Here is a 27,578-nt window from a genome sequence, read left to right as displayed (position 1 = left end):
TTAGAGCTCAAAACAACAGCTCATTGGGATTGACATTGTGCCCGCAAGGGCGGGGGGAAATACCAGCGAATGGATGACACTCAGGCCTGAAAATAGTAAGTTACGCTTTATTGAAGGAAGAACTTATGCTCCAATCTGCACGGGAGCCCCTAGGACGTGAGGAGGGACTGCAGGGGACTCTGGCCATTTGGGACAGCTGACCAGGCAGGACTCCGCCCAGAAGGAGTCCTCTGCGGTGTTATATTCTCCATGCTTATGTCAGGGTTTCATAGGGTCAACAGCTGGTTACATTCTTACATGTATAATTTATGCTTGTTATATAAACTGACTTGTTTACAGGCAAAAAATATGCTGAGCTATGCTAAGATATCTTTTGGCAGGGTCTGTCAGACAAAGTTCATTGAAACTGCCTGCATCCTCCGCTTACATCCAGTCACATGCTCAGTCCACCACTTAGCTCCTCGCCAATCTTCCGCAACCTTGCCCCTTCAGATATACAGACCAAAGTATAACAAGGAGTCTGGTGGTACCTTAAAGACTAACAGATTTATTTGGGCATAAGCTTTTGTGGGTAAAACACCACTTCTTCAGATGCATGGAGTATGGATTGTTTTTGTGGATACAGACTAACACGGCTACCCCCTGATACTTGAGACCAAAGTATGTAACCTTGGGTGCCTTAACACACCTACTGCCAGATTTACATCAGTGGAGGATATGCCCCCTAAATCCCTTTTTGGGCTGTAAGGGCTCAATCCTGCAAGGTGCTGAGCTCTCTGGCTCCAATTTGGCAAAGCACTAAAATTATGCCCACTGAGTACCATCGAGTTCTTTACTGAACTCAATGGTACTACTCATGTGCTTAAAGTTAAGCATGTGCTTAAGTACTTTGCTGGTTTGGGGCATTCAGGACAGAATTTTCAGAAGGGCTCAGCACTCACATTTGTGGTCAGATATTCACATGAACTCCCGCTAAAGCCAATGGGAGCTGTGCATGCTTATCACCTCTGGAAATCAGGCCATTTGGTCCCTAAGGAAACGGTACAGCCTGAGTATAAGCAGAATATGGACTTTCCATCTTTCTAGTTCAGCTAGCTCATGTACTTTCACACTAATGGCACGATATCATGCACATAGCAGTGACATAGTTTCTCCACTTGTCAGATTTCTGAAAACATTGAAATGATTTTGCTGTATTACTCAGAGCTATATTAAAATAGTCGTAACTCCATAAATAGATGAGAGAGCATATCTGGGCCTTCCAGCGTGAAAAGCCATGATCAGGAAAGCTTCAGTATTGTAACTACTGAGAAATACCTCAAATGTTTTACACTTGTGCTCTGCTTAGCAAGGAATAATATATGATTTCTGTGTCCCCACTCGCCACTTATTCTCCAGGCTTCCCCCAGGCGTCGCTGACTCAGATCACCTAACCTTTACTTTCAGAATTCCTTCAGGCAACTGATTTAAAAAAAAATGTCTGTTAAGGTAAAAAGATGTGGCTCCTTTGAACCTGCCTGTCACTCTGTTTCTGCTGGGCAAACAGCAGATATTGTGTTTCCATGACATAGCCACATTATGAATAGCACATTTTCAAACCAGGTATTATAACTGAGCCCCTGCAACCTCAAAGGCAGGGGGGCTTTGTCTGGATGGGTGAGGGAATAAAAGGTAGTAGCTCCTTTAAAAATCACCCTCTCTTGTGGTTTGGGGTGGTGATGGGGAGGAATTACCTGTGATGGTGGGGCTCCCATAAACCACTGACCCCCTGCACATCTGAGAGAGGGGATTTAAGCCCTGTCTCTCCAGGTTAAGCACCTTCTCATGCCTGGATTAGCTCTATTTTAAAGAAAGATTAACTTTTCCCTAGAAACATGATAGATCTTTTTCTTAGGGTGTCTGAAAGATACAGCATTGGAGAAGAGTATTAAAAATCCAAAAAGACTTACGTGCCCTCAGTCAGACTCAGCATTATGACAGCAGAAATTTTTTAGGATGCTTTAATAAATCCGGTGCTGGGAGCTCAATTCCTTCTAAGCTGCACGGCTGCACAGCAGGCTATAAAGGTGTGACGAAGTTGGGGAATTTTCTAGTGGCTTACATGAATAGTGTCTGCGCACCTCTGTTTCCCTGTGTGCTGCATGTTTAACAAGGTGGTGGGAGAGGGTTTGTTGTTGCAGAGGACCAGGTGTGACCTCACCTAGAACCTGGGACCCCGGCCAATGGCCTGGATATTGTGGAACCTAGCGACTGGTGACCTGGTGACCAAAAGGCTCAGCCCAGCTTGGAAGGCAGCCAGTTCAGGGCAGTGGAAGGACAATGGGCTGAGGATAGAGGACCCCAGTTACCTGACACAACCAGTTCCAGCCACAGGGGGAACATAGGATGGAGGAGAGAGGGCCCCAGCAACCTGTTTACCTGGGATGGAAGACAAAGGACAGGGGAGGAGCTGTTGGGGCTGGTGATATAGGATGCCTCAGCTAGAAGGAGGGGACTGCTGGACTGGGGAGAGAGAGCAGTCAGAGCCCACCTGGATGCAGTAGAGACCTAGATATATTGTGCTGAGGGATGTTAGGCCTGAGGGCCCGGAGAGTTTCCTGTGCTGGGTTCAGATGCTCAATAAACTCTTCTGTCTTATGCTGGCTGAGAGTCACTCCGGTCTAGAGATTAGGGTTGCATTATTCCCTCTGGGGGTGGAGGAGCCAGGGGATACAGAGTGAATTAACTCCTTAGGGGGGGCAACAGTGAGAGACAGGCATTCAGAGAGGTGCTGTTCCAGGAGGCAGAGGGGCCTATGGCTTAACCCTCGAGAGAGAGAGTGGACCCCAGAGAAGGGCTGTCGCACTGAAGGGGGTTCCTCCCAGGGACCGTACAGAGCTGGGAGAGAGCACGAGTCCAGAGAGTCTGTGATAAAAGGGCCAAGCAGGCGTGCAGCCATAGGGTTCTGGGGAAAGGAGTGAGGTAGGTGGGGAGGGGAGCAAGTTGGGGGCATGCAGAGCTGCCGCAGGGAGAGACACCTCTCCCCCGGCCCCGGAGCTGCTGTCAGTGGGGAGAAGCGCCTCTCCCTGGGAGCTGCTACTAGTGGGGAGAGGGCTGGGGGCTGTCCCCTGGCCCCAGCCCTGGGTCAGCCTGTACCCCAAACTCCTCATCCCCTGCCCCACTCCACAGCCCACACCCCCAGCTGGAGCCCTCATCCCCTGCACCCCAGCCCCCTGCCCCAGCCCGGAGCCCCCTCCCACACCCTGAACCCCTCATTCCTGGCCCCACCCCAGAGCCCTCATCCCCCTGCACCTCAACCCTCTGCCCCAGCCCTGAGCCTCCCCACTCCAAACCCCTTGGCCCACCCCTGCCACACGTCACCTCCATATTGGTGCACATAACAAAATTCATTCCACAGGTGGATATAAAAAATTAGAGGGAACATTGGCTGTGAATGATTGTAAAGAGGAGGAGCTCACTGAGTACTCTCATTCCAGGCAGGAAAATTTGTTACCATACCAAGCAGTGTGACTTGTTTTCACAAATGCTATATTACAAAACTATCCTGTGTAGTTTTCCATTTCCCATATGTGATTAGAACAATTAAACTTAGAACGGAGATAGTAAGTTATTTTCTAGACAATTTTTAGGAAGCATTCTGCAGCTTGGTATTGCTGAAATCCAATAATAGTTCTTAAAGGAGGTTTAGAACAAGATTTTAAAGATTTTTAACTACTCTGAAACAGATCCATGTTCATTTATAGACATTTCCACAATGCTCAGCACCATCGCATTTGATCTCTCAGAAAAATAATGTGGATGTTTGCAAGTAGATGTCAGACCCCAAGCCAATGAAAGTTGAATCTGTTGGGATGCTGACACAGTGCATCTGGGTGACAAATGGAGATAGGACTAATGTTTGGTATGAATAAAAACTTTCCCAAAATTTCAGGGTGTTCAGGTCTGTTTACCAGTTTGTGTATTTTATATTAATAGGACAGTGGAACTAGTGGATTCCCTGATGCATATACTCCTGTCGTATGAATATTAATGAAAGTTACGAGGTTGGTTTTACTATATAGGCAGAACTTGTAGGTGCCTAGGGTGGCAAGACAGAGTGAGTGGGAAAAAAACAAAAAAGCCAACCTTGGGAATCCTAGCTGCAACTTCCTTGATTTGCTGTCTCGTGCTCTGTGCTGCTCCTACTCAAGCATTCTATTCAGGTTCTTATCCCCCCAGACTCTTCCCAGTTTAGCTCCCTACCTCTGTTCCCTTTTACTACAGCATCCAACAAAAAAGGGTAATTCACCACTGGAACAATTTACCAAGGGTAGTGGTGGATTCTCCATTACTGGTACTTTTCTATCTGGTAAAGATCTATCATGTCTCTAGGGAAAAGTAATTTTAAAATCAAGACAGGATATTTTTCTAAAAGCTATGCTCTAGTTCAAACAGGAATTATTTTGGGGAAGTTCTGTGGCCTGTGTTACGCAGGAGGTTAGACGAGATGATCACAATGTTCCTTTCTGCCTCTGAATTTATGAAAACCAATGCTGAATTATTGACTTGGTCTCAGGCTAGTCTGAAACATAGTTATTTCACGTATAGCACATATAATGCAGCACATTTAGCACAGGTAAGGTTAACTGCGTACAATAGAAGATTCAGTAGTTTAAGTAGCTTGGCCATGCTTTTCAAAAGGAATTAATGATTTTCGATGCTTCTGTTTTTAGATTGCCCCAACCTGAGACACCTTGAAGGGGCTTGATTTTCAGAAAGTGCTGAGCACCCACCCTCTGAAAATCAAGTCCCTTTAAGGGGGTCTCAGGTGGGGCATCCAAAATCACTTGCTACCTTAGAAAACCTTGGCCAACCTATTTAAGATACAGAATCTTCTATTCAATGCAATTTTGCATCATTTCTGGGAAGAGCAACTAAACTATTAACATGATAACAAATAATATTCTTACCAGTAAAGCTGCCATTACGGGTCCATGAACAATATAGAGCAAGTGAGTGTCAACGCTCATCCAGCAGCTGGAGGAAGAATATATCATTAATTCAAATACATTTTTATACAAAGCTATGAAATGTGCTAAGTACCTTTAAAATAGATATAATACTCATACTCACTTGTCATTGAAGTATTTGGCTCTTGCAACAGCATGAATAGATGCTGGCACTAAAGGAAACCCTACAATGATTAACGGTATACATCAGCCTTCATATTTTTTTGGCATGCAGTTCATATGACACTAAAAATAACATTTCTTCTTTTTAAAAATCACGTATAAATGGGAATTCAAAGCTTTGACAAAAGAATTATAATTCCATTTGACTTTGAGTCATATGGCTTTCTCAGTTGTGAGATGTAGAAGAGAGTAATTGTGATACTTCTGTCAAAAGCAGCCATGGAGAAGTGTCATGCTACCATCTCAGCTCAAAGCTGCTGTCAGTCACTCCAGGCATGTTGAAATATATGCAGGGAAAGGAGGAATGGCCAGCCACACTGGGGAGGAGAGAGAGGGAGCATGATATTCTAGGTGAAGTATTCCCTTTGGAAAGCAGGGTTCCTTGATATGTAAATCCTCACTGAATAGGGCAGCAGTAACTTATTCTGCATGCCAGGTGATGGAGCAATAAATGACAATACAGCAACCAGGCTGCTTTTACTGAGGCTGAGGCCCAGGCCCTAGAAAATGTATAGAGTGGAGCCAAGAGTCTTACAAGCGGGTGAAATCTTGGAGTGTTTACTCTGCTAATCCTGCAGATTCCCAGACACTGTACATTCAGATGGCCCTACTCCACATGTCTATCATTAGTAAGGAGGATATGGTAGAAAACCTGACTCTTCCTATCCCCATATCAGCTCACGTAAGTTCTCTTTTGATGTGAAAGGGGAGGATACTGCACTTACAGACTGCTGTAGGGGGCCCATTTTTCTTTTTATGCCAATCCTGCAGAGGGAACCACTTGTACGAGGCTGAAGGCGTGGAAACCTGCCATGCTGTATTCTCTTCCTAGACCGAAGGAGCAGGCTTGATGTTTTCCAGTCATCCGGGTATTTTTTTTGAGAATCCTGCCTCCAAACCCTTGAATCTTGGGAAATCCATGCCACACTAGTTTCCCACCCCCACCATTAACAGCGTGGTGATTCAGTAATCAAGCCTTTCCCTCTGCTTGCATGTTACTTCCCATTCCAACAGGCTAAGAACCATGAAAAGGGGAGGTTTGCTAAAAAGATAACATTAATTTATACAACATTTTACTTTGCAAACTGTGATGGACCTGGTAAGCAGGAAACGACCTTATCCAACAACTCCGCACAACCCCTTCCCTTGACCATGTGTGTGGAAGGGGCCCAGAAACATGGAAAGACCCTGACCTAGGATGTGTCCTGGTTCTTGGAAAAACAGCAATGGCATGTCAAGCCAGGAGCAGCAAGGAAGCAGGATGCATGGAGAAACCACCAGCAACTGTGTAGCTCAAGGTGTGACAGCTGGTGCAGGTCTGTGAGGGACTTGTGAGGAAGCAGCAGAGACTGGGAAGGAAGCCAGTACAGAGGGGACCCAATAAAAGAGATACCATTAAGTGATCCTGGCTTGGAAACCTGCAAGTTCCTATTTGCTTTGAATAGAAGACTGGGCTGAAGAGGGCACCCCAGGCACTAAGCCTGAAGAGTCCGAACTCTCTGCTGGACTGACCCAGGGGCCCAAATAAGATCTGCTATTGTTTACTTTGAGTTGTAAGTGTTTAAGCCTCCATAGCGAGGGTATTTGCAACCTTTGCTTTTCTTGCCATCCCTGGGAAAATACTCTCTCTCTTTAGCTAAGTGTCTGAGTGGTGATTGGAACCCATCTGTGCTAGTTCTTAGGGGGCCTAGAGACTGAATCACCATCAGTGCTTGCCTCTGAGTTACACTGGCCCACCACTAGCACCTTAGAAGTAGTGAACCAGTCATCAAGGGTTTAACTAGGTCAGTCAGAGTATTATGGGTTGGGGCCACGCTCCCTTACTTCTTGTTTACTGAGTGGGAGTTCCCCTCACTGCTCCACACACTCTGTTGCAATGTATTTAAATAAAGCAGCAACTTCGCAACCCGTAGTCCTGTGAGTAGACTTATTTTTGTTGCATGAAGCGGTCTCTTTACAACAACTTTGGTGCACCACAGTCCAACAGCTGTGCTAATTACCAAACTAAAGGCCACTGCTACGCTGTCATGTCTTAGTGACGCCTCGCTCTAGCACTGCCAGCCAAATCTCTGACTTTCTAGCTGGCCGCTCCCTTTTGATACGTAACCAATTGCTGCTGTGGGGCCGCCAGCAGCTCTGTAGTGATAAGCTAGCGTACCTTCTAGTCACCATTCCTTTTTCTGCACACCCAAAAGCCATATTTTCATGTGAATTTATTTGTTTGCCGCCCACCACACAGTGGAGGTTACCACACTGTGGAGGGTCCTAAGTTTGTAGACTTTATATTTATAAATTAATTAGGGCTGTCAAGCAATTAAAAAAATTAATCGAGATTAATCACGTGATTAAAAAAATTAATTGCGATTAATCGCACTGTTAAACAATAATAGAATACCATTTATTTATATATTTTTGGTTGTTTTCTACATTTTCAAATATATTGATTTCAATTACAATACAGAATACAAAGTGTACAGTGCTCACTTTATAATTGTTTTTGATTACAAGTATTTGCACTGTAAAAAAACCAAAAGAAATAGCATTTTTCAATTCACCTAATGCAAGTACTGTAGTGCAATCTCTTTATCATGAAAGTTGACCTTACAAATGTAGAATTACGTACAAAAAATGCATTAAAAAATAAAACATGTAAAATTTTATAGCCTGCAAGTCCACTCAGTCCTACTTCTTGTTTAGCCAATCGCTCAGACAAACATTGTTTACATTTTCAGGAGATAATGCTGCCCACTTCTTGCTTACAATGCCACCTGAAAGTGAGAACAGATGTTCTGATTGCACTGTTGTAGCCAGCATCGCAAGATATTTACTTGCCAGATGCATTAAAGATTCATATGTCCCTTCATGCTTCACCCACCATTCCAAGGGACATGTGTCCATGCTGATGATGCATGTTCATTTTCATCATCTGAGTCAGATGCCACCAGAAGAAGGTTGATTTTCTTTTTTGGTGGTTTCGGTTCTGTAGTTTCCCCATTGGAGTGTTGCTCTTTTAAGACTTCTGAAAGCATGCTCCACACTTTGTCCCTCTCAGATTTTGGAAGGCACTTCAGATTCTTAAACCTTGGGTTGAGTGCTGTAGCTATCTTTAGAAATCTCACATTGATACCTTCTTTGCGTTTTGTCAAATTTGCAGTAAAAGTGTTCTTAAAATGACCAACATGTGCTGGGTCATCATCCGAGAATGCTATAACATGGAATTTATGGCAGAATGGGGGTAAAACCATGGAGCAGGAGACATACAATTCTCCTCCAAGGAGTCCAGTCACAAATGTAATTAATGCAGTTTTTTAAACAGGCATCATCAGCATGGACACATGTCCTCTGGAATGGAGGCTGAAGCATGAACAGACATATAAATGTTTAGCATATCTGGCACATGAATACCTTGCAATGCTGGCTACAAAAGTGCAATGTGAATGCCTTTTCTCACTTTCAGGTGACATTGTAAATAAGAAGTGGGCAGCATTATCTCCCATAAACGTAAACAAACTTTTTTCTCTTTGTGATTGGCTGAACAAGAAGTAGGACTGAGTGGACTTGTAGGTTCTAAAGTTTTACATCGTTTGGTTAATTAGTGCAGTTATGCAACTAAAAAAAATCTACATTTGTAAATTGCACTTTCACGATAAAGAGATTGCACTACAGTACTCGTATGAGATGAATTGAAAAACAATATTTCTTTTGTTTGTCAGTTTTACAGTGCAAATATTTGTAATCAAAAGTAATATAAAGTGGGCACCGTACACTTTGTATTCTGTGTTGTAATTGAAATCAATATATTTGAAACTGTGGAAAAACATCCAAAAATAGTTAATAAATGTCAATTGGCATTCTATTGTTTAACAGTGCAATTAAAACTGCAATTAATCAGGATTAATTTTTTTAATTGCGATTAATTTTTTTTAGTTAATCGCATGAGTTAACTGCAATTAATTGAAAGCCCTAAAATTAATACATTTCAAAGTGAACTAGTTGAAAAACAGTTTTATTCCTTTCTATAGTCAGGAGGAATGTAGCTCTTTGGATTGCTTGCTTTAAGTGTCAGTGACCTCATCAGTGCTTTTAGGAGAAACACAGAGACCTGAACTCAGGCCTTGGCAAGCAAAGCTTTGTTCATAGAATCATAGAATATCAGGGTTGGAAGGGACCTCAGGAGGTCATCTAGTCCAACCCCCTGCTCAAAGCAGGACCAATCCCCAATTAAATCATCCCAGCCAGGGCTTTGTCAAGCCTGACCTTAAAAACTTCCAAGGAAGGAGATTCTACCACCTCCCTAGGTAACGCATTCCAGTGTTTCACCACCCTCCTAGTGAAAAAGTTTTTCCTAATATCCAACCTAAACCTCCCCCACTGCAACTTGAGACCATTACTCCTTGTCCTGTCATCTTCTACCACTGAGAATAGTCTAGAACCATCCTCTTTGGAACCACCTCTCAGGTAGTTGAAAGCAGCTATCAAATCCCCCCTCATTCTTCTCTTCCGCAGACTAAACAATCCCAGTTCCCTCAGCCTCTCCTCATAAGTCATGTGTTCCAGACCCCTAATCATTTTTGTTGCCCTTCGCTGGACTCTCTCCAATTTATCCACATCCTTCTTGTAGTGTGGGGCCCAAAACTGGACACAGTACTCCAGATGAGGCCTCACCAATGTCGAATAGAGGGGAACGATCACGTCCCTCGATCTGCTCGCTATGCCCCTACTTATACATCCCAAAATGCCATTGGCCTTCTTGGCAACAAGGGCACACTGCTGACTCATATCCAGCTTCTCGTCCACTGTCACCCCTAGGTCCTTTTCCGCAGAACTGCTGCCTAGCCATTCGGTCCCTAGTCTGTAGCTGTGCATTGGGTTCTTCCGTCCTAAGTGCAGGACCCTGCACTTATCCTTATTGAACCTCATCAGGTTTCTTTTGGCCCAATCCTCCAATTTGTCCAGGTCCCTCTGTATCCTATCTCTGCCCTCCAACGTATCTACCACTTCTCCCAGTTTAGTATCATCCGCAAATTTGCTGAGAGTGCAATCCACACCATCCTCCAGATCATTTATGAAGATACTGAACAAAACCGGCCCCAGGACCGACCCCTGGGGCACTCCACTTGACACCGGCTGCCAGCTAGACATGGAGCCATTGATCACTACCTGTTGAGCCCGACAATCTAGCCAACTTTCTACCCACCTTATAGTACATTCATCCAGCCCATACTTCTTTAACTTGCTGACAAGAATACTGTGGGAGACCGTGTCAAAAGCTTTGCTAAAGTCAAGAAACAACACATCCACTGCTTTCCCTTCATCCACAGAATCAGTAATCTCATCATAGAAGGCGATTAGATTATTCAGGCATGACCTTCCCTTGGTGAATCCATGCTGACTGTTCCTGATCACTTTCCTCTCGTGTAAGTGCTTCAGGATTGATTCGTTGAGGACCTGCTCCATGATTTTTCCGGGGACTGAGGTGAGGCTGACTGGCCTGTAGTTCCCAGGATCCTCCTTCTTCCCTTTTTTAAAGATTGGCACTACATTAGCCTTTTTCCAGTCATCTGGGACTTCCCCCGTTCGCCACGAGTTTAGTTCACCTTCAAAGAATGCTCATGGCCAGAAAAGTGACCATGTCAATATGATGTCATTTTGGTCACTGTATCAGCTCTCTGGGGGTCTTCAAGAGATATCCACTTACTCAGCTGCCAAAATAATTTTTCACTACAGTTAGGACTGCAGAGTCAATGAAGATCAAACTGGATCTTTTTCCGTTTCATGCATCACTAACCACAATATTAGTGATGTTCCAGTTGCAGAATCTTTTGAATGACAATAATGCAGAAGAAGAAACAGGAAGAATGTAGCTCTAGATCCCATTTTTATGGAGCCACTTAGTAATACCAAAATTTAAAACCAGGGGTTTATGTGAAAAATGTATAGGTGCAGTGCTACACATGGTGAGAGTGGTGTTTTATTATTCTGTTAGGTGCATATGCACAGAGAATTTGGCTCTACACTTTCAAATGTACATCTTTAGGTCACAATTGAAAGTTTTCATTAGTATATTATAGTTCAGCAAGCTCATATTTATCTAGTTTTAATTTCCAATGTTACTCTCCAAATTTAGGCCAAATTGTAATCTGCCCTTGTGCAGTTCCACAAAGTTTGGAGGGGTGAACCAGAAACAGAAACAGTGAATAAAGACTGCTTGGTCTTTACTTCTTCCAGGAAGCAAAACACACAGAGAGGGACGGAAGAAGATGAGACCATGATTCAACTCTCTCTTTCCCCAGACCTGGGCTTGGAGCTGGGCTGGTTCACCAGAAAACCTCTCTTGGTCATTCCTCAGAGTGGTGCAGCTATGTGCTGTCCCCTATATAGGGATATGTGAAAAATCATAAATTGTAGCCTCTAGGAAGCATCTGAAAGTAGCCAGCCAGTGATAAATATGACAAATCCCTACAAGCGAGCCCTGTTCCTGCTATGGCACAAAATGGAGTTAGGCTTGAGTGCACTTCCAGTTACATTGTGAAAGAATCTGTTTCAGCATGGCCCTAACCAATGATCCCCCGTTGAATTAAATGCAGTTCGGGCTGTTTGAAACAGCAAAACAGAGTGTAACTGAGTGCATTTGAAACTATTTCTCCTGACCAGTGATTTAGGGGTAATTTACTAAAACACTGAAATAATATCAGGTAAAGAAAGGGATCTCAGAAGGGAATGTTGCTCGAACAATTCATGCTAGAAATACACAGTTGCCTCAAGGGTCAACATATTACAGAACCTATTCAATGATTTTAATTACCTCAGCACAGGGAAGCCTGGGGAACTTTCTCAGATATTTTCTTTTCTTTAAAAGCTATGTTTTACTATTGCTTTAGTGGGTCTGGTAAATAAAGCGAGCTCGCCTAGTGCTGAAATTGACAGGGCTGAAATCAGATTATTGTTATAGTTATATAGTATACATATACAGTGTTTTCAAACACAGTTGAGTCACATTCACTAGCCATGAAATGAGAATTTACACAACAATTTACTGTGTAAACTAAGGGCCAATGCCACGATGGCATGTCTTATAGTGGCAGCCATGCCTTAGAACTTCCAGCCAACTTTTGAACTTTCTAAGTGGCTACTCCGTTTTAATGCGTAGAAAGGAAACATTTAAACGTGACACAAAAAGAAAGGTGTTTGTTTCACTGTTCTCCTATTTGGGCCTGATCCACCACAATAAATCTGAACCTTCTGAACTGTGGAGCCTTCATAAGGCCGATGTGCTTGCTCTGGCACAGGTTGAGCTATTCAACTGACAGACACGCTGCACATACCTTTCCCCAGTTATGAAGTTGTCCAAGGATAAAAAGACTTCCCCCTGTTTAGGGCTCATAATGTTCCATGCATTTTTAAATCTTAGAGTATGCAAAATCCCTCCCTTCCCATGAACGTTGCTAATCTCACAACAAAGGGAGAGACAATTTCTATCTACTCTGGAATTTACAGGATGGAGATGTTCTCTGGGGCTTAAACTGGGAGAAGCTTTTAAGTTCTGTTTAATTCTTAAGGTTTCTGATCAGTGGTGGTGGCCATGGAGTACTGAGTCCCATATAGCTCAGGAACTGAGGAGACTGCCACACTCTTAAGTGATCCCTCCCAGGGAAAGGAGAGAAGCATTGCATTTTGCTGTCTCTGTCTATAAAGGAATCATAGAAGATTAGGGTTGGAAGAGACCTCAGGAGGTCATCTAGTCCAACCCCCTGCTCAAAGCAGGACCAACCCCAACTAAATTAACCTGTCATGGGAGGCCTGAGAAGTGGTCGGGGAGGAATTGAGCAACAGATGCAGGTTCAAGTCAGTTCTCATTTTTGTCCCATCTAGTTTATACCTAAGCCCACAATTTTTTTCCTGGTGAGGTTTGATTTCTTCCTACCATAAAAGAAAAGAAGCTCAGCAGACATGAATCTTGCAGAGGGGGTGCTGGACAGCACAGGGTAAATTCTGTTGGCTGCCTCTTGGGTTTGAAATAGATAGACATGGGCAAAGAATCCTGAAATGAGAAGCAGGACAAAGACCTCTGAGCTGCTTCCCAGATGTGTTAGTGAGTTTTGTGATATGGGCTGGGCACTCGTTCACCGGGAATTGGAATGAGACCAGAAATTCATTATCTGTAGCCAGCTAAAGAAAGTATTGATGGTAAGGGCTTTCTGTCACCACTTACCCTCGGCTGAATTTACAGCAAATACTTTTAAAATGAAAGAGTCTGCATCCCACTGTAACGGACTGGCTGTGTTTATGTGCATGTGTTGCCTGTTAGTGGCCAAACAACTGAGGAGGATGAGGGCTACCACTATTATTACTCCTAGGCAAGAGACATGTTTTACAGACTCAGTAGAGGCCTGCATATTTGGAGCTGAAGGAGCATAATTCTAGACACAGCTCCCCAGGTTGTGTGCATGTGATTTACATTGTCATTGCATCTGTTCTCTGCAGCACATGGATTTGTAACATCAGTTACAGGGCATTGAGGATGTTTACTTACTTATCTGTATATCACTCTGAGATACTTAAACATATTACCCTACATTTTGGGGGTTAGAAATTTACACGTTCAACACTTAGCCATTTCTTCCAAGACTACCATCATCAAGGATACCGACTGCTACTATCACAGACATGTGTGTATTAATTACAACGAGTGCACACACTGTCCTGTGCAAACAAATGAAATCCAGTTCAAATTTAGGATCCCAAGAGATCAAACTTAGGTTCTAATACACACCCATGAATAAAGCTAGTCATGTGTGCAAGTGGTGGCAGGATCGGGTCCCTAGTGTATAAAAGTGCCATAAACATTGGAAAGAAGCGACCGAGAAGATATGAATTATAAAATACATACCCCAGCCCAAGAGGTAATACCAGTGCAAACGCTGCTCTTCAGCAAATACTGCCACCACAATTAGAGTGTGAAGATATATGCCCTCGCAGAGCATCCAGAAGTAGTTACAACCCAGCATGTACTGGTGAAAAAACTGCAGCACCTTGCAGCTTACCTGTCAGACAAATTGGAGAGTAGTAAACTGTAGATCTGGACAGACAATGGTTTACAAACTGTATCCAAGCAGACAAACAAAATATCAGTGCCAAGCTTCAAAGACAACATTTCCTAGCATTTGCTAGATTTCTTCAGCAAATGTCATTGACAGAGCTATAACATATTCATACATCAGAAAAATGGAGTCAATGTATCTCATAATTGATAAAAATCAGGTGCCAACAGCAAAACTAAAACAAGCATGATCTGGTAAAACCACACTTCAAAACATTTTCAGTCTGATAAGTTTTAGAACTGAAGTAAACAACTTTTTCTAAAAAGCCCAGACAAGTTCTGTGCAGAAGAGTTAAACAACTGAGTCTGCCCAAATGTCTAATTCACCTATTTTACATTTATTCAAATAATTACTAGCTATAAACAGCTCTCCTGTTTGATTTTATACTAATGATCCACAAAGTTGTATACAAGGGATGCACCATATTTACAGGTGTGTCTACACTTAGAATGCTAGAGCAACACAGCTGTAGTGCTTCAGTGTAGACACTACCTACTCCGAGAGGAAGGGTTTTCCTGTCAGCAGAGATCTTCCACCTGCCCGAGAGGCAGTAGCTAGGTTGACAGAATAATTCTTCCATCAACCTAGTGCGATCTAAATGGGGACGTAGGTTGGCTTAACAATGCCATTGAGAGGTGTGGATTTTTCACACCCCTTGCTGATGTAGTTAAACTGACCTAATTTTCTAGTGTAGACCACACCTAGAGCTCTTATTCACTGCCTACTGAGGACGAACTGCTATTGGACTCAGTGGGAGTTTCTCCTGGTTAATGTTGAAGCCATGAATGTTGATGAGGGCCTCTAAAGGTATATACAGTGTTACAGTACTTTCCACTGCTCTTACGGAAGCAAAAAACAAGGGGAAAAAAGGAGGAGAGGTGTTACAAAGGGCCAGACTGTGCCCAGCTCCTGTGACATTTTTCCAAAAAGGAAGAAGGTGTGAGGATTCTCTCACCTTGGTGACCTCTAGTAACTGCAATCCTTGCACTCGCTTGAGCACAAGCCCTGCATGAAGCCATTGCTACTAGAAACCTGAAATGGGGCCATGGCCATTGGCTCAAAGGTTGTGAAGGGAAGTCCAGTTGTCTACCATTTTCTGCCTACCTGCCAAAGCTCCAATGGTGCGGAGCAACTCTGTATCTCCCCCTAAATGGGTTAGTGTCAGTGAAGCACAGTCAAGCTGAGAGGATTGAGCAGGACAAGGCCAGTTGCCTTTACAGTTCAAGATTTCCAGTTCTCTATAAACCAAACCTTATTGCCACAGGGTATGAGGAGAATTCTGTTTGTATACAGAGGGGCTCCTTTCATCCCAACATGCAAGGAGGTTTTGAGGATGCGATGGGCTAGGCTGTTGCTGCGGTGTCTGCGTGAATCCACTGGCTTGTGGCAAGGAAGCACAGGAGCCTCAGAACACCAAGGCTGCAATAGTGACTGTTGAGTGACAGCTGCCATTCTGTGGCTGAAGCAGCAGATTCCTTCCCATTGCTTCTGTCGAGCTCCCCAGGGCACAGCCTGATTACTTGGGCTGTGAGGTGGGTTTAGGCTTTATTTGCCTCTTTAGTGACAAAGGAGACATTATTTTCTGTCACACAAGCAGAGTACTGTACATATTATCTCTTTCTGGAGGACTCAGCCTGCTCCTCCTGGCTAAAAAGGCTTGTTTTATCACTCCTTGAAACTGTCTTTTCTTGCTATAAAGCACACATATTTACTTGTGTTTCAATATCTGGGTGTGAATTTCAAGGCTCAGGAAAATGCAGGGTTGACAGAATTAACTTGCAGGGCTGACTTTATTTTTTATCATTTCTTTTTCCACTCTATACACAGGCAGACTAGGCAGTTCATCATTTTCCACGGTGCGGCTGAGTAGCTTTGACAAAGCATACAGACAGAGGAGTAGGATGTAATACAAATGTCTTGTAGGAAAAAAATAAAATCCTGTTTTTTATATTGGCAAATGTGCTCATTATGCTGCTTAATTGCGTCTCATATTGTTTTTCACAAGTCTGGGTCAATATGTGCCATGCCTCAGCCCTTTGGCATGTGCTGAATATAGCCTGTCAGCTGGGGGCCAACCTTTCTCCATTCACTTTTTATTGATCGCTCATCCTCTTAAGCATTGCCTTGGCTGACAGGCACACAGAGATTTATAAAGATTGCTGTTGAATCTTGCTGGCATTTTACCTGACATAAAGTAACTATGCCAAGGTCTAAAATGTCTGTGGACTTCCGTGGTGAACTCATCACTATCTTGTAGACAGAGTGGATCAAGATGAGCATATCTTACATCTGGCCAGCACTCCCTCAAGTGTTGGAGGGCACCAGCTTGGCGCCTTCAGACACACGTTGCATCTAGCAGCTATTACGAATCATGGTAATTGTCTGAGAGTGCCGCCTACGGCCACAGTGTCTGCTCTGTGAGTACTGAATGGTCATGTGCAGGGTGCCCCTGTCCCATGTTAAACACCAGACTGCGTAAGGCCACTCCACTTGGTAGTGCTGACTCTGGTAATGGTGCTGTAGAGTCGATTGGCAATGGCTGGGGTTAGGGAGAGGAAGAAATGATTGGCAGATGCTGCCTGATGCTTTCTGGCCAGCCACTGCCAAATCAACCATTTTGTATTTCCCATCTGAAATGGTAATGAATCTGGAGTTCATTGCACTGTGAATGGCAGCTGCAGTTGCATTTTTCCACCAGTTATATATCCACACTTGTAGGGTAATTTGACCAAAATCAGTCATTGTCATAATTTTCTCTTCACATGTAAGATCTAACGCACACATAAGCACAGTGCAAGTTTCATGGATACTAACTGTATTTATTTCCCATGATGCAACACTTCCCAAGCTTCATTTTCTTTATATTTATTTCCCCTATCCCAAACAATTAAAGTTTGTGGCTTTCTAAATTCAATTCTGTACCTACCTGACAAGCTAATCCTCACACACCCATTTCAATTTACGGCTTCTTTGAGGCACTTAGTCACTAGATATGCAATAGGTTTAAGGAAACTATCAGGCTAGGCATGAGGGATGAATTTGATTACGCTTGGATCACATCTCATTAATTTGAGAATAAATTCAAAAAGGTTGGCTTGAATGGTTTAAACATGGCAATCCATCAAGATGGATCATGTTTAATGAACATTATTCAAAACATGGAGCAAATCAGTTTTTGCTTACGATGAACAAAACAGTACAGCATCTTTCATTTGTGTACAAGTGGTGTCATGGAATTTGTGTGGAACAGCTACAGTCACAAGCAGCGTTTTTCTTAGTCCTTGTCAGTTCTATTAACGTGAAAGAAAAAGAACGAATGCTGAAGAAGAATTTACATTATAATCGGCAGGCACAGTTACCAAGTCATTTGCCAGGTTATTAAAAAATGCTGACAAATATAGAAGCACTGTATCAGCACAGATTTGTCTGAGCTATGAAAAACCATGCCTGCTCTAAACTAGGTCTCTGTAAAGTGCTTATGTTACTGTAACAATTATATTGAAATTGCAAAAAGTTAAAGGAACAACTCTTCCACCATTTACATGCCTGATAACTTTGACTTGCATAATTAATTTAAAAAAGTAATTTAATGTGGTTCCGTCATATGTTACGCTCAAGTGACATCGGTATCACTATGCCGCTCAGGGGTGTGAAAAATCCACACCCCTGAACGACACAGTTATACCAACCTAACTCCTGGTGTACACAGCGCTGTGCCGATGGGAGATCTTCTCCCGTCAACACAGCTACCGCCTCTTGTGGAGGTGAATTCATTACACTGATGGGAGGAGCTCTACCTTTTGCATAGTAGCATCTTCACTGAAACACTACAGTGGCACAACTTCACTGGTGCAGCTGTGCTGCTGCAGCATGTTAAGTGTAGACCTGCCCTTAGAGTATAAGCTTTTGGAGGAAGGGACTGTCTCCTTGTTATGAGTCTGTAAAGAGCCTAGCACAATTGGGCCCTGGCTTCTAGGTGAAACCACATTAAAAATAAATACAGCAATATTATTTTTATCATTATTATTAATAAAAATAATAAAAAATATTCTGCTATCTACAACCCACACATTTCTTGGAGACATTTCCAGCTACAATACATAACAGAAATAATGCAGGGGATACAGAAACTGACCGGAACATCCCTACATGGGTAAGTCATATTTTCTCTTACACATATCTGTCCAATTAAATTTTAGCAAGACAAGCCAGAGGCTGGATTTTGTGATGCTCTCGAGGTCTACAGCCCTGATCCTGCCAGAAGATCCATAGCCGAGCTCCATTCAGAGATTTCATGGGGGTCCGCTCATGTGGATCGTCTTGCAAGACTCAGACATAAGATATGCATTATACTGGAAGTTACATTTTGTCTGTTCCTCTGTTAACACAAGGGCACTTGCTCATATATACTTGACACTTCTCAGATAAGACTTTCCATACCACTTGATCACCTCTGAATAAAAACCACTATTCAAGAACTAAGCATCAATTATTATTACTATATTATTATCAAAATCCATGAGGACTATATACAAATAGCATAACACCGTAAAATATAATATACCATGAATCACTGTTTGAAACTAGACAGATTTTTCATACCTTCTCATTAGTTTGGATGAATGGGGCAAATTTCGGTCACAGCTTTGGACACAGCTGAAGAAAGTCTCATTGATTTCCTGCCTTCCCTCCCTCAGAGCCGTTCCCTACAGTATTCAGGGTGTCAGGCTGACCTGGCGATCTGGTTTTTCTACCTCCCTGGGCCAGCTTTGAATAATCTAGTTCTAAGAGTATTAGAGCAAGTGCTGACTACACAGAATAAAACCTCTCATTCTAATTCCCTCTGTTTATTTGTGATCAGTCTGGGTGTGCAGATAATTTATGTTCAAACAATTTCAGAGAAACCGCTCTGTGACAATGAGCCAGACAAGGTTATTATTTTTATATTAAGCCATCTATGTGGGCCAGATTAAGTCAAAAGGTGCCAAATTTGCCTCAGTTTTAAAGAGAAATAAACATATTAGATCCTCACTTGGGGGTCAGTCAGTACAGTTCCCATTGACTTCAGTAGAGCTCTCCTGATATATATTAACTGACGATCTGCTCCATTGCATAGTTGTACTGACTGCTGCAGTAGCTGTATGTGATTTATTATCGGCATTCAGTTTGAAGGCAATAAAATATTTTCTCAGACATTCTTATTTAGCATTAAAAGGGAGTGTGTTGGGTTTCAACTACTGAGCTGCTTCATAGTTTTTTCTGGTTATTAGATTATTATTCTAGGAAAGTATCCTTAAATTCCAAGTATCCATATTTTGGACAAATAAGCAGTAAAGGACTTTTCCAAAGTAATGTTATGCTAAGCATTGTGACTCTAAAAAACTGGCTATCAGAACACATCATACCTGCTCATATGTCAGTGCCTATTTTCAGAAGGTTATGACTCACCCATTAAAACATGTTCCAGTCAGAAATATGGCACACAGGCTCTCAGACTAAGATGGAAGTTTTAATATACTTTTTTAAAATTTAAATTTAAAAAATAAAATGGACACAGCTTAGAGGTACACTGCATTCTGTGTAGTTCAGGGACATAGTATGTAACATTTTAAAAGGGTACAATTTTCAAAAGTACCTACATGATGTAGAATCCTAAGTCTCATTTCCAAAAATGACTTAGGAACTTACCCAAAGTCTCACTGAAAGTTGAATAGGAATTAAGTTTCTAAGGGACATATGTGTAAAGGTATTTAGGTTCCTACAGGTGCAGGTTTTCAAAAGGCACCTAGGTGCCTAACTCCCATAGGTGTCTAAACACTTTTGAACATCCCACTAGGGGCTAGTTCCATGTAGGCATCTAAATCCAAAATTTAGGTCTCGAAACCCCCACTCAGCTACCACCTAACCTTGTAGGTGCCTGAAGTCCCTAGGCACTCAGATATCTGTGTTAAAGTTTCCATGGCACCTAAAAAGCTGTCAGTGGGCATGCACAAAGCCACCTCAATCTTGAAGCCTAGGTGGCTAGCTCATGCCTAATTCCCAGTGGGATTCTCATACTAGGCATTCCCCCTCCCCCACATCTCGCCTGTTGTGCCCAATCCAGTGGCTGCGCTCAGAAGCTGCCTAATAGGTCTTCGCATAAAACACTGATGGGGGTGCCCCAACCTTATAACCTTTAGCCCAGTGGTTAAAGCACTCACCCATGAAGACCAGGGTTCCAATAATCAATGATCAAGAATTGATCATCAATAATTAATCAATAACCAAAATGTAATATGGTTTGAAATTATCAAACAATTAGAGAGAACTTGGCTAAGTCAGAGTGATGTGACGGAGAGACTGCCGAGACTCATCAAGCCCTCGGATCGCTACCCCTTCCTGCTTCTCCACGTGGGCACCAATGATACTGCCAAGAATGACCTTGAGCGGATCACTGCGGACTACGTGGCTCTGGGAAGAAGGATAAAGGAGTTTGAAGCGCAAGTGGTGTTCTCGTCCATCCTCCCCGTGGAAGGAAAAGGCCAGGGCAGGGACCGTCGAATCGTGGAAGTCAACGAATGGCTACGCAGGTGGTATCGGAGAGAAGGCTTTGGATTCTTTGACCATGGGATGGTGTTCCATGAAGGAGGAGTGCTGGGCAGAGATGGGCTCCATCTTACGAAGAGAGGGAAGAGCATCTTTGCGAGCAGGCTGGCTAACCTAGTAAGGAGGGCTTTAAACTAGGTTCACCGGGGGAAGGAGACCAAAGCCCTGAGGTAAGTGGGAAAACGGGATACCGGGAGGAAGCACAGGCAGGAACGTCTGTGATGGGAGGGCTCCTGCCTCATACTGAGAATGAGGGGCGATCAGCAGGTTCTCTCAAGTGCTTATATACGAATGCACAAAGCCTTGGAAACAAGCAGGGAGAACTGGAGGTCCTGGTGATGTCAGGGAATTATGACGTGATTGGAATAACAGAGACTTGGTGGGATAACTCACATGACTGGAGTACTGTCATGGATGGTTATAAACTGTTCAGGAAGGACAGGCAGGGCAGAAAAGGTGGGGGAGTAGCACTGTATGTAAGGGAGCAGTATGACTGCTCAGAGCTCTGGTACGAAACTGCAGAAAAACCTGAGTGTCTCTGGATTAAGTTTAGAAGTGTGAGTAATAAGAGTGATGTAGTGGTGGGAGTCTGCTATAGACCACCGGACCACCGGGATGAGGTGGATGAGGCTTTCTTCCGGCAACTCGCAGAAGCTACTAGATCACACGCCCTGGTTCTCATGGGTGACTTTAATTTTCCTGATATTTGCTGGGAGAGCAATACAGCGGTGCATAGACAATCCAGGAAGTTTTTGGAAAGCGTAAGGGACAATTTCCTGGTGCAAGTGCTAGACGAGCCAACTAGGGGGGGGGGAGCTTTTCTTGACCTGCTGCTCACAAACAGGGAAGAATTAGTGGGGGAAGCAAAAGTGGATGGGAATCTGGGAGGCAGTGACCATGAGATGGTCGAGTTCAGGATCCTGACACAGGGAAGAAAGGTAAGCAGCAGGATACGGACCCTGGACTTCAGGAAAGCAGACTTCGACTCCCTCAGGGAGCGGATGGGTAGGATCCCCTGGGGGACTAACATGAAGGGGAAAGGAGTCCAGGAGAGCTGGCTGTATTTCAAGGAATCCCTGTTGAGGTTACAGGGACAAACCATCCCGATGAGTCGAAAGAATAGTAAATATGGCAGGTGACCAGCTTGGCTTAATGGTGAAATCCTAGCAGATCTTAAACATAAAAAAGAAGCTCACAAGAAGTGGAAGGTTGGACATATGACCAGGGAAGAGTATAAAAATATTGCTCGGGCATGTAGGAATGAAATCAGGAGGGCCAAATCGCACCTGGAGCTGCAGCTAGCAAGAGATGTCAAGAGTAACAAGAAGGGTTTCTTCAGGTATGTTGGCAACAAGAAGAAAGTCAAGGAAAGTGTGTGCCCCTTACTGAATGAGGGAGGCAACCTAGTGACAGAGGATGTGGAAAAAGCTAATGTGCTCAATGCTTTTTTTGCCTCTGTCTTCACTAACAAGGACAGCTCCCAGACTGCTGCGCTGGGCATCGCAACATGGGGAGTAGATGGCCAGCCCTCTGTGGAGAAAGCGGTGGTTAGGGACTATTTAGAAAAGCTGGATGTGCACAAGTCCATGGGGCCGGACGAGTTGCATCCGAGAGTGCTAAAGGAATTGGCGGATGTGATTGCAGAGCCATTGGCCATTATCTTTGAAAACTCGTGGCGAACGGGGGAAGTCCCAGATGACTGGAAAAAGGCTAATGTAGTGCCAATCTTTAAAAAAGGGAAGAAGGAGGATCCTGGGAACTACAGGCCAGTCAGCCTCACCTCAGTCCCCGGAAAAATCATGGAGCAGGTCCTCAACGAATCAATCCTGAAGCACTTACACGAGAGGAAAGTGATCAGGAACAGTCAGCATGGATTCACCAAGGGAAGGTCATGCCTGAATAATCTAATCGCCTTCTATGATGAGATTACTGATTCTGTGGATGAAGGGAAAGCAGTGGATGTGTTGTTTCTTGACTTTAGCAAAGCTTTTGACACGGTCTCCCACAGTATTCTTGTCAGCAAGTTAAAGAAGTATGGGCTGGATGAATGTACTATAAGGTGGGTAGAAAGTTGGCTAGATTGTCGGGCTCAACAGGTAGTGATCAATGGCTCCATGTCTAGCTGGCAGCCGGTGTCAAGTGGAGTGCCCCAGGGGTCGGTCCTGGGGCCGGTTTTGTTCAGTATCTTCATAAATGATCTGGAGGATGGTGTGGATTGCACTCTCAGCAAATTTGCGGATGATACTAAACTGGGAGGAGTGGTAGATACGTTGGAGGGCAGAGATAGGATACAGAGGGACCTGGACAAATTGGAGGATTGGGCCAAAAGAAACCTGATGAGGTTCAATAAGGATAAGTGCAGGGTCCTGCACTTAGGACGGAAGAACCCAATGCACAGCTACAGACTAGGGACCGAATGGCTAGGCAGCAGTTCTGCGGAAAAGGACCTAGGGGTGACAGTGGACGAGAAGCTGGATATGAGTCAGCAGTGTGCCCTTGTTGCCAAGAAGGCCAATGGCATTTTGGGATGTATAAGTAGGGGCATAGCGAGCAGATCGAGGGACGTGATCGTTCCCCTCTATTCGACATTGGTGAGGCCTCATCTGGAGTACTGTGTCCAGTTTTGGGCCCCACACTACAAGAAGGATGTGGATAAATTGGAGAGAGTCCAGCGAAGGGCAACAAAAATGATTAGGGGTCTGGAACACATGACTTATGAGGAGAGGCTGAGGGAACTGGGATTGTTTAGTCTGCGGAAGAGAAGAATGAGGGGGGATTTGATAGCTGCTTTCAACTACCTGAGAGGTGGTTCCAAAGAGGATGGTTCTAGACTATTCTCAGTGGTAGAAGATGACAGGACAAGGAGTAATGGTCTCAAGTTGCAGTGGGGGAGGTTTAGGTTGGATATTAGGAAAAACTTTTTCACTAGGAGGGTGGTGAAACACTGGAATGCGTTACCTAGGGAGGTGGTAGAATCTCCTTCCTTGGAAGTTTTTAAGGTCAGGCTTGACAAAGCCCTGGCTGGGATGATTTAATTGGGGATTGGTCCTGCTTTGAGCAGGGGGTTGGACTAGATGACCTCCTGAGGTCCCTTCCAACCCTGATATTCTATGATTCTATGATTCTATGATTGAATGTATTAGAAAGTTAGCCCTGGTCTACACTAGGAGTTGAGGTCGAATTTAGCAGCGTTAAATTGATTTAACCCTGCACCCGTCCACACAATGAAGCCCTTTTTTCCGACTTAAAGGGCTCTTAAAATCTATTTCCTTACTGCACCCCCGACAAGGGGATTAGCGCTTAAATCGGTCTTGCCGGGTCAAATTTGGGGTACTGTGGAAGCAATTAGATGGTATTGGCCTCCGGGAGCTATCCCAGAGTGCTCTGTTGTGACCGCTCTGGACAGCACTCTCAACTCAGATGCACTGGCCAGGTAGACAGGAAAAGGCCGGCAAACTTATGAATTTCAATTTCCTGTTTGCATGGTCACCTGCAGCTTGCCACGCTGGCCAGAGCTCATCAGCAGAGGTGACCATGATGGAGTCCCAGAATCGCAAAAGAGCTCCAGCATGAACTGAATGGGAGGTACGGAATCTGATCGCTGTATGGGGAGAGGAATCCATGCTATCAGAACTCCGTTCCAGTTTTCGAAATGCCAAAACATTTGTCAAAATCTCCCAGGGCATGAAGGACAGAGGCCATAACAGGGACCCGAAGCAGAGCCGCGTGAAACTGAAGGAGCTGAGGCAAGCCTACCAGAAAACCAGAGAGGCAAATGGCCGCTCTGGGTCAGAGCCCCAAACGTGTCGCTTGTATGATGAGCTGCATGCCATTTTAGGGGGTTCAGCCACCACTACCCCAGCCGTGTTGTTTGACTCCTTCCATGGAGATGGAGGCAACACAAAAGCAGGTTTTGGGGACGAGGAAGATGATGATGATGATGATGATGATGAAGTTGTAGATAGCTCACAGCAAGCAAGCGGAGAAACCGGTTTTCCCGACAGCCAGGAACTATTTCTCACCCTGAACCTGGAGCCAGTACCCCCCGAACCCATCCAAGGCTGCCTCCCAGACCCGCCAGGCGGAGATGGGACCTCTGGTGAGTGTACCTTTTAAAATACTATACATGGTTTAAAAGCAAGCATGTGAAAGGATTAATTTGCCCTGGCATTCACGGCTCTCCTGGATATACTCCCAAAGCCTTTGCAAAAGGTTTCTGGGGAGGGCAGCCTTATTCCGTCCACCATGGTAGGACACTTTACCACTCCAGGCCAGGAGCACGTACTCGGGAATCATTGTAGAACAAAGCACTGCAGTGTATGTTTGCTGGCATTCAAACAACATCCGTTCTTTATCTCTCTGTGTTATCCTCAGGAGAGTGATATCATTCATGGTCACCTGGTTGAAATAGGGTGCTTTTCTTAAGGGGACATTCAGAGGTGCCCGTTCCTGCTGGGCTGTTTGCCTGTGGCTGAACAGAAATGTTCCCTGGTGTTAGCCACGGGGATGGGTGAGGGGTTAGCCATGTGGTGGGGGGAGGCAAAATTCTACCTTGGAACGAAAGCACATGTGCTGTGTATGTAATGTTAACAGCAAGGTTTACCCTGAAAGAGTGTACCCACTGTTCTATAAAATGTGTCTTTTTAAATACCACTGTCCCTTTTTTTCCCCTCCACCAGCTGCATGTGTTTCAAGGATCACAGGATCTTCTCCTTCCCAGAGGCTAGTGAAGATTAGAAGGCGAAAAAAATGCACTCGTCATGAAATGTTCTCTGAGCTCATGCTGTCCTCCCACACTGACAGAGCACAGACGAATGTGTGGAGGCAGACAATGTCAGAGTGCAGGAAAGCACAAAATGACTGGGAGGAGAGGTGGTGGGCTGAAGAGAATAAGTGGCGGGCTGAAGAGAGGGCTGAAGCTGAAAGGTGGCAGCAGCGTGATGAGAGGAGGCAGGATTCAATGCTGAGGCTGCTGGAGGATCAAACCAATATGCTCCAGCATATGGTTGAGCTGCAGGAAAGGCAGCAGAAGCACAGACCACCGCTACAGCCCCTGTGTAACCAACCTCCCCAAGTTCCATAGCCTCCTCACCCAGACGCCCAAGAACGTGGTGGGGAAGCGTCCGGCCACCCAGCAACTCCACCCCAGAGGATTGCCCAAGCAACAAAAGGCTGGCATTCAATAAGTTTTAAAGTTTTAAACTTTTGAAGTGCTGTGTGTCCTTGTCCTTCCCTCCTCCACCACCCGTCCCGCTGCTTCTCTCCTCCACCACCCCTCCCAGGCTACCTTGGCAGTTATCCCTCTATTTGTGTGATGAATTAATAAAGAATGCATGAATGTGAAGCAACAATGACTTTATTGCCTCTGCAAGCAGTGATCGAAGGGAGGAGGGGAGGATGGTTAGCTTACACGGAAGTAGAGTGAACCAAGGGGCGGGGGGTTTCATCAAGGAGAAACAAACAGAACTTTCACACCATAGCCTGGCCAGTCATGAAACTGGTCTTCAAAGCTTCTCTGATGTGCACCGCGCCCTCCTGTGCTCTTCTGACCGCCCTGGTGTCTGGCTGCATGTAACCAGTGGCCAGGTGATTTGCCTTAACCTTCCATCCCTCCATAAACGTCTCCCCCTTACTCTCACAGATATTGTGGAGCGCAAAGCAAGCAGTAATAACAGTGGGAGTATTGGTTTTGCTGAGGTCTAACCGAGTCAGTAAACTGCGCCAGCGTGCTTTTAAACATCCAAATGCACATTCTACCACCATTCTGCACTTGCTCAGCCTGTAGTTGAACAGCTCCTGACTACTGTCCAGGCTGCCTGTGTACGGCTTCATGAGCCATGGCATTAAGGGGTAGGCTGGGTCCCCAAGGATACATATAGGCATTTCAACATCCCCAACAGTTATTTTCTGGTCTGGGAATAAAGTCCCTTCCTGCAGCTTTTGAAACAGACCAGAGTTCCTGAAGATGCGAGCGTCATGTACCTTTCCCGGCCATCCCACGTTGTTGTTGGTGAAACGTCCCTTGTGATCCACCAGTGCTTGCAGCACTATTGAAAAGTACCCCTTGTGGTTTATGTACTCGGCGGCTTGGTGCTCCGGTGCCAAGATAGGGATATGGGTTCCGTCTATGGCCCCACCACAGTTAGGGAATCCCATTTCAGCAAAGCCATCCACTATGACCTGCACATTTCCCAGGGTCACTACCCTTGATATCAGCAGATCTTTGATTCCGTTGGCTACTTGCATCACAGCAGCCCCCACAGTAGATTTGCCCACTCCAAATTGATTCCCAACTGACCGGTAGCTGTCTGGCATTGCAAGCTTCCACAGGGCTATTGCCACTCGCTTCTCAGCTGTGAGGGCTGCTCTCATCTTGGTATTCATGCGCTTCAGGGCAGGGGAAAGCAAGTCACAAAGTTCCATGAAAGTGCCCTTACACATGCGAAAGTTTCGCAGCCACTGGGAATCGTCCCAGACCTGCAACAGTATGCGGTCCCACCAGCCTGTGCTTGTTTCCCGGGCCCAGAATCGGCGTTCCACCACATGAACCTGCCCCATTAACACCATGATGCCCGCATTGCCAGGCATTGCCAGTGCCCGTGCTTTGAGAGAAGTCTGTGTCCATGTCCTCATCACTCTCATCACCATGCTGACCTCACCTACTCGCCCAGTTTCGCTTTGCCGGGTTCTGGTGCTGCATATACTGCTGGATAATGCGTGT

The 27,578-nt window shown here is 44.7% G+C and overlaps 1 protein-coding gene across 4 annotated transcripts in view; it reads right to left on the bottom strand.

Moving 5' to 3' along the window:
* Positions 1 to 27,578, bottom strand: part of CALCR (calcitonin receptor) — a 261,199-nt gene that overhangs the window by 39,180 nt on the left and 194,441 nt on the right. For all 4 annotated transcript variants that reach the window (XM_074945913.1, XM_074945912.1, XM_074945915.1 and 1 more), the window contains exons 8-10: positions 14,062 to 14,215; positions 5,113 to 5,173; positions 4,950 to 5,016 (exon numbers count right to left, since the gene is read on the bottom strand). In XM_074945913.1, the coding sequence (XP_074802014.1) occupies positions 4,950 to 5,016; positions 5,113 to 5,173; positions 14,062 to 14,215 (282 nt within the window). The remainder of the gene's footprint in view (positions 1 to 4,949; positions 5,017 to 5,112; positions 5,174 to 14,061; positions 14,216 to 27,578) is intronic.

Source organism: Natator depressus, chromosome 2 (assembly GCF_965152275.1).
Source record: "Natator depressus isolate rNatDep1 chromosome 2, rNatDep2.hap1, whole genome shotgun sequence".
In the NCBI taxonomy this organism is placed as follows: Eukaryota; Metazoa; Chordata; order Testudines; family Cheloniidae; genus Natator; species Natator depressus.
Note: the sequence above shows the minus strand (reverse complement) of the source record. Positions and strands in the feature narration are given on the sequence as shown.